Source organism: Corvus brachyrhynchos, unplaced genomic scaffold (genome assembly GCF_000691975.1).
Source record: "Corvus brachyrhynchos isolate BGI_N302 unplaced genomic scaffold, ASM69197v1 scaffold114, whole genome shotgun sequence".
Taxonomy (NCBI): domain Eukaryota; kingdom Metazoa; phylum Chordata; class Aves; order Passeriformes; family Corvidae; genus Corvus; species Corvus brachyrhynchos.
The window spans coordinates 5,596,718-5,604,042 of NW_008238337.1; the positions used below are offsets into that span (position 1 = coordinate 5,596,718).

The 7,325-nt window shown below is 39.8% G+C and overlaps 1 protein-coding gene across 1 annotated transcript; it reads left to right on the top strand.

The window, feature by feature from the left end:
* Nucleotides 1-6: 6 nt before the first annotated feature.
* CCDC117 (coiled-coil domain containing 117) lies at nucleotides 7-6,288 on the top strand. Its single transcript, XM_008634218.2, has 5 exons — nucleotides 7-17; nucleotides 595-645; nucleotides 1,007-1,240; nucleotides 2,635-2,772; nucleotides 3,304-6,288. Exons 1-5 carry the CDS (start codon nucleotides 7-9, stop codon nucleotides 3,554-3,556), a joined length of 687 nt encoding a protein of 228 aa, XP_008632440.1. The 3' UTR covers nucleotides 3,557-6,288.
* Nucleotides 6,289-7,325: the final 1,037 nt, after the last annotated feature.

Below are 7,325 nucleotides of genomic sequence, written 5' to 3' on the forward strand. Positions count from 1 at the left end.
GTAGCAATGTTGCACTGGTGGGAGGTTAGAATTGTGCTCGTCTTAGGACCTGGAAGCTGGCTGGTGGGGGATAAAGGAGCCTTTTAAAAGGCAAGAACGGTGATCGAGTGTACTAGCATCTTCGCACACTTTCAAACTCATGTATTTTTTTTTTCTTTTTGGTTTTTTTTTTGTAAATTTTTATCTTTCTTATATGTGAGCACAAAAATCTTAAATTATTCTATAAGACGTTGAGTTTTGATCACATTTGAGTATGTCCCTGTGATACAGTGTATCGAGCTGGATCATGTGTTGTTTCTTGAAGCATTTGAATTTTAGCAACAATTGGTCTTGCCCCTTGTGGAAAAATAAATAACATAAAGGAGAAGAAATTAGCATGGAAGAAGTTCAGAGAACTGAGCAATTACAGCCGCCTTTGACTTCCTTTGGAACAAAGTGGTCATTTATTGTTCCAAACTTTTACTCCCTTCAGAGCTGGTGACATACTGTGACTGTTGATCTTAGCTGAAATTTTTAAAGGGAGGAAAATATTTGAAAATATCAGTGTAATCAGAAGATACAATTTGAAGCTAAGTAACTGTTTTTCTTTTGTAGTGTCTCTGTGCGATGTGGAAAGAAGCATAAGCTAGAAGAAGAGGCAGAAGGGTAAATTAATTTGTCTTTTATAGCCTGAAAAATCCTGATTTGCTTTTTGTTTTGTAAAAGATTTGAGCACATCTCACCTACAGTACAAACAGGAAGGAAATCTATCATTGTTTCCATTTGGAACTCTTCCCTTGAATTGCACATGAGCCCGAATGCATTTCTGTTACCTAACTAATTGTGTGGCACTGATTCTCCTGAGTAGGTACTCACATTTTACTAAGAGCAATGTACACTTATTTTCTTTGTTGAGGTTGCATTGCCATAGTGTGTCAAAGCTGCTGAAACACGTTTTGTATAACATTTGTTCCTGTAGAATGCCACATTTCTTTTTTGACAATTGTAAACTTACTTTGTTTCCTAGCTGTCCTGTGCGGAAGAAGAGACTGACAGGAGCCAAAAATTGCCCTTTGAATCCCAACACTGAAGAATGGATTCTTTGTGCAGGTCAGCAGGCAGCTGGGGAGGTAGCAAGTCAGTATGGTGGCAGCGGTCCTGAAACTGCCATGTTAGAAATTCCCTGTGAAGAAATGGATCAGACAATGGGGGAACAGCAATGCGAGGTTGCTCGCAGGAAACTTCAGGAAATTGAGGACAGGTAAATGCAGGGATTGAGTAGCCTGGCTTTGCTGAGCTTTCCCTTTTTTGGTGGGCATTTAGGGGTAAATCTAGCCCTTAGCAGTGTGATAACACTGCTGTAAATCTCAGGTGAACCTGCTGTTCAAATGATTTCGTTTTAGGCTGCCTATGGTCCTGTGAGTCTTTAGGCTGATAATGTGATCTGAAATTGAGGGTGCTAGAGCAGGAGATGCTGAGTAAATAGCACCCTGCTCACAGTCATTGTGCAGCTTTAATACACCATAATGGGGTTTAGTGCTCTTCTGTGAGCATCCAGAGCTCAAATTCCAACAGTTACCTGCTCAGACTTGAGCTCAGTTTTTTTCAATCAACCGCAGCTTGTTCTGTGATTAATACTTAAAATAGATGTGAATTTGTCAGTGTAGAGAGTAGCATGAACCAGAGAGGTCTCTCTGCACATATGCAGTAAGGCTGAGATTCTTCTTGCTGGTGGTGTGATGTGGGGTAATGGGGTGGCTAAAGACAGTCTACTGTAGTCATTTAATAAATTTCCTATGCATTCTGGCCCTTGAAAGATTTCTGGGAATGGCATGTGTATGTATCAGTTGATTGCAGTTGAGCTGGTATTCCAAAATATCTAAAATGACCACTGCAGATGATAAGAAAAGCCAAAAGTTACAGGAATTGAAAAACAAGATTGTTTTGTAGATTATTCCATAGATGATGCATGAGGAGAAGCAAGGTGCTGTTAGACTGTTATTTTTTTCATGGATAAATCAGAGTAGTGAAGTATGTCTCTATTATCTGTTTATGTCTGCCTTGGGCCCCTTGGAGGATTGTTCCCTGTTCCCAGCTACTCTGCTAAATTTTCTATAAAAGGTTTACCAAAATCAAAGGAGATGCTTCCATTTGTTCTAAACGCTTCAACAACTTGTGCCAATTTAATCTCAGAAACTGGTGCAATGTTGTGAAAAGTGAAACACTGTTTTCAGTACCTTGGCAATCATTCTCAAAGCCCAGTTATGGGGAATTGAGAAGGTAAAGCTACTGCATAGCTGAGACTCACCTGTGTAATGTGACTGAATGGTACAGTTTGCCCTGGAGGGAATTTGTTTATTTTCTCTCAGTGTATGTCTGCACTGACAGGGCTGGGATAACACAGAGATAACCAAGCTAGCTCAGGTACCAGAAGTGGCATTGCTGCTCCAGTGGCTTCTGTGGTAAGAGTCCTTCTCAGGGTATTTTGGCCCAAGAGAGGCTCGTGTTAACATGGCCCTGCTGCTTCTGGTACCCAGCCTAGGTCAGAGATCTGCACAGAGCAGAGCACGTAGATGTGACTATAGTCTGCAGTGGATGTGCCTGATAACAGTATGCTCAATAGTGTTTATCTCCCTCTTCCCCCTCCATTCCTAGGATAATTGATGAAGATGAGGAAGTTCATGCTGATGGAAATGTTAGCAATCTGCCCACTCTTATCCTGTCAGATACCCTTAAAAAAGGGATGAAGAGGGATTTTGGTGAAGTCCTGACAAAGAAAATAATAGAATCTATGTAAGTTTTGGAGGAAATGGTGCTATGTAGCTAACATGTGCAAATGAAAAGAGAGACCTCGTTTCATGTTTATGGAGATGTCCTTAATTACTGCATGATGCAGCCAGCATTGTATAACAGACCATTCACCTGGTTAAAAATGGGAAAAACTGTCCTAATGTAACAAAAGAAATAAGTGTAACTGTAGTGGTCATCAAGTGTCTGTTTGGTACTCCTCATTTCTACAGATTGAAATTTGTTGAGTGAACCATTGTAAGTTTTGTTTTTATGTATATGAATTTTCAAAATGAGAAGGTCCTGAAGTGTGACCAACAGTGGTCAAGTTTGGTGCAAAAAAGAGAGAAAATACAGGGTTAGAACTAGAAATAATGGAACTGGTTAGGGAAGAGGAAATTTAATAGGGGGGAAAAAAAGGCTTATATTTTCTGGAATACAGTTCCAAGCTAGCTCAAAAGATGACGATACAAGTCTTCTGCATTTAATAGATGTGCTTTGAGAACTTAAATTTTACTGAAACTCCATCCTTTCTAGGAGCCGTCCTTCTATGGAGCTGGTGCTTTGGAAACCTCTTCCTGAATTTATGACAGATAAACTGAAGTCTGTTTCTGTTAAAAACTTCAAGCAGCAAAGTACAGAAGGGTGTCAAGCTAAGCAGCCATCCCCAAGAGCTCCTTTTGACCCACAGACTGAAACGTTCCCTGGATCGCAACAGACTGCCATGTCTCCAGATCCATATGCTAGTTTGGGAATATCTGGGTGTGCAGAAGAAGAAATGGAGTTGTAGATGCCAGATTTTAGACTGGAAGTGGTGAGCTTCTGATGCTTATTGTTGGTGGTTTTTTATTTTTTTTTTCTGGTTTGATGTGTGAATCTGAAGTTTTATTATTTGGTTTTTGTTTTCTTACTAACCATCATAAGGACATGGTTTGGCCAGGAAACACTCTTAAGATTTCTGTGTTCCAATCTGTTAAATATTCTTACTTTTACTGAAAAGGTAATTTAGAGGCCTTTGGAACAGGGAAGTAGCTTTCCATCTTGCTTAATGGTGAAATACCCTCTTAATTGCCCTTGGTGAAGTATAAAATCCAAATACTGAATGTAACTGTGGCTTAAGCCACACCTTTCTCTTACTGAGCCATTAAGACCGGTGCACATACTATGCTTGGCCATTTGGTTTAATTTGAATTACAAAAGGGTATGTAAAGGAAGAAATACCTAGTAATCTAGTATTGGATAGAAGAGCAATTCCTCTGGTAGTACAGCTTTTCACACCATTTTGTGTTTGGACTTGATGTAAACTCAAATGTAGAAATTGTACAATCTGTGGGGTGGTAGGGAAGGAATGTTACAGCTGAGCATTAGTCTTTGCTTTTTAGAAAGTAAAGCCGGTGCTTATAACTTGCAGGATACCTGCTCACTTCAGTCGTCTTTGGTTCATTGGCTTCTAAATTTTATTTGTGGGTTTTTAATGTCCTCCCCAAACAATGCAAAGTCTGGAGAAAAGTGGTTCTCAGCAAAGAGATTCACATTTTACATTGTGCTGAGATTCTTTTGATGCATTGAGTCGGAAAGTCAGTTGAAGACAGTGTAGCTTTTGATGAAATGAATGGCATCCTTTAATTTGGATAAACATGGTAAATAAATCAGATACCAGGGAGCTGCTTGCTGCCATAAAGAGGGTCAAATGCTTGATTATTGTCTGTAACCGAGTCCCAGCCTTTGAGACTGCTGGCATTGGTGGTGAAGTAAAGGAGATGCCTGTCTTCTTTCTGAGAGAATCTAGACTTAAAATTTAAGCCACAGTATGTGCCAATAATGTAGTGTCACATTTTTTTATACAGATGTATGCCAAAAGAGTTTTCTACCCTGAGCAGGGTGCCAAGAAAAGGAATCCACAATTGCTTGTACCTTTTCTCAGTGCACAGCAGTTCCTTATGCTTGAGGTTCTTTGACTTGTTGAAGCGTTTTATCTTTTGTTCGTAAGTCCTTGAGCTTTCTCAGAGATACCTGAATTGAGGCTTTTCCTAAGAAATTCCTTTCCAAGTAATAGGTTCTGTTCAGAGTCCTACATCCCAATCTGGTTTTGACATCTTGCTGACATGAAGGAGCAAGTACACAGTAATGCAGCTGCTCACATAAGAAAATCTACTCTTCCTTTGCACAGCTGAGATAATCTTTGTGATGATACTCCTTACTGTTGAATAATCCATAGCTGAAAGTTTAAAATCAAGCTTCTCTTTTTGCAGTCATCCTTTATTTCCTTTTGGTTGTTCAGAAGATATCTCTGTTTGTTAAACCCTGTTTATCTTGCTGCTTTTGTTGAAGGTTGTCTGAAATTTCCTGTCTCTTGATAAAACATTTCAGAGCTTCACTAAAAACACTCTAACATTTCATTAGGTATTACTCTGGAAACCAGTATGCACCTGTACTTATTCTGGAAGGTTTATTAAGTTGAAGAACATGTGCAGTGTATCTTGTTATAATGTCTAATTTCATTTCAGGGTCTGCTATAAATCTCTCGCATGAACTGTGCAGAATTTCTTATGTATTATTAAGCTGCTGAATGTGCTTAAAACCTACAGCCTTTGACTCACTCCAGTGTCTGAGTAGAGTGTAAAGCAACACAGTTTGGAGAAGGCTGTAGTCACTGCAGGTAGAAAACGTGGTGCCTCCAAGTAAGGAACTGGTTTTCAGCTTGCTGGATTATAGTAAAAGTTCAAGGTTGGAAGTATTTTAGGTGAAAGCTCTGAATCCTAAATAAACTGAAAAGAAAGAAGGAAAAGTTCAAAAATGTGATGAAACCATCTCAGTGACACTAAAATTGCAACAGAAGATGTAAAAAATTGTAGGAGGCCTAAATACATCAAATGATGCAGTTGTTTTCCTCTTAAAACCACCAGATTGCATATCAGATTTGCAGAATAAGAAATTGTTGTAGATGGCTTTTAAGCACACGTTTTTTCGTGCTAGGTTTGTACCAAAGGTTGTCCTTCCTCTTAATTCAGTGTCGATAGGGCATCACTGACCTGTTACCTGCTATCTAAAACAAGAATATAGTGGTGCACTATTGACAAAGACCATGAGATGGAGAAAAATTGTCTTAAGAATTTTGCTTTGACAGAAAACATTTGCTTTCATTTTTTCACAACGCATTTCTGCCCTTGTGAAAGGAGACAGTGGGGTTGATTAAACTGATGGAAGAGTGGGCTAGAGTGGGAACCAACTGTCAGGAGCACTGAGCAAGGTCCTCACTACAGCAATCACTTGCAGAGGGTGATTGGATGAGAGATCAAGCTGTGGGCATTTACAGACTTCTGTATTTGTGAGTTTCATTTGTTGTTGTCTTCATTAAAAGACTTTTATTAATGCTGTTCACAAACGGGATGGCAGATGCGATGCAGTATTAGGAGAAACCTTATTTTGAAATACAGAAGATGCGATTCTGGTCTGTCTTCTCTTGGGACCAAATCACCCTTTGTATGTCAGTTTTCAATAAATTTTCTAAAATATTTTTTAGATGGCTGTTTCATTCCTGGTAAGAGTGAAAAAACCTTGGGAGCCTATGTCCAGTCCTTCAGCTGGACAGTAAAGTACTCTTCTGGCTTAAGGAGATTGAATTGAACTATGTCATCTCAAAGGCATGTCCCTTTTTTCCTTCACAGTATTAAGCAGGACAAGGGAAGGCAACAGCTGGGTAGAATAAACCTGAAGCTGCCAGAAAGGAAGAGTTGTTTTAATTCTGTCACAACCCAAAAGCCTCTGGCAAAGCAGTAGGGGTACCAAGAAGTGCTGCTGTAGTTTGTGCTTTCAGATCTTTCATTTTACTTCAGAATAAAATTATTCAGAACTAAGCAAGCTAGGTATTATTAAATTGTAAAAAAACTTGAGAGTTTTAAAACAAATTCAGATTTTAATAATTTTGTTGGAGTATAACACTTTGCTTTTCTGTTTACCATCTTCTGTTCAAGAGTTTTTGAAACAGCTGAAGGAAAAAAGGTTGGCGTGGTAGACCAGTATTGCCTTTGCTTTTAGGACAGAAAAATAGCACTTCCAATTTGTATTAAAAAAAACCAAAAACAAACCAGTCTTTTCTAGGCAGGGCCAAACATCGACTTACTTATATTCTCCCTTGGGCAATGGTGCTTCAGTGCAGAGGAAAGGAACAGTGTGAAAGCCAGCCCATGTAAGATTGTGTAAGGTTCTCCTGGCTGGCGGTTGTGAGGGGGGTGTGGCTGGGAGGTCATAAGGACTGGAGGAGTATCCCAGTTACGGGGCCAACCCTGTGGTGAGGTACAGAATTTATTTTGGTATGGGCTTGGAACTGGACTTTCAGTTATTCCAGGCCCTGTGTCTTGTATCAGTTAGCTAGAGCAGATGTATGGCTTCTGTCATGGATCATTTATGTGAACCACAGCATCTGGATCCCTGTGTCTGAGCCAAGTAGGACTCCAGGAGACTGAGCAACTGGAAAGCAGTAGCCTGCAGGAAACATGCTGCAATGATGAAAGCTGCTGCCCTCTGCTACCCTGCCCCTGCTGCCCCAGCTTTGCCTG

What these genes read in the sequence shown, in the direction of transcription:
- CCDC117 (XM_008634218.2), top strand. An exon ending in CTTCAGGAAATTGAGGACAG is followed by an intron (nt 1,241 to 2,634) that starts GTAAATGCAGGG and finishes CTCCATTCCTAG; the next exon opens with GATAATTGATGAAGATGAGG. An exon ending in AAGAAAATAATAGAATCTAT is followed by an intron (nt 2,773 to 3,303) that starts GTAAGTTTTGGA and finishes CATCCTTTCTAG; the next exon opens with GAGCCGTCCTTCTATGGAGC.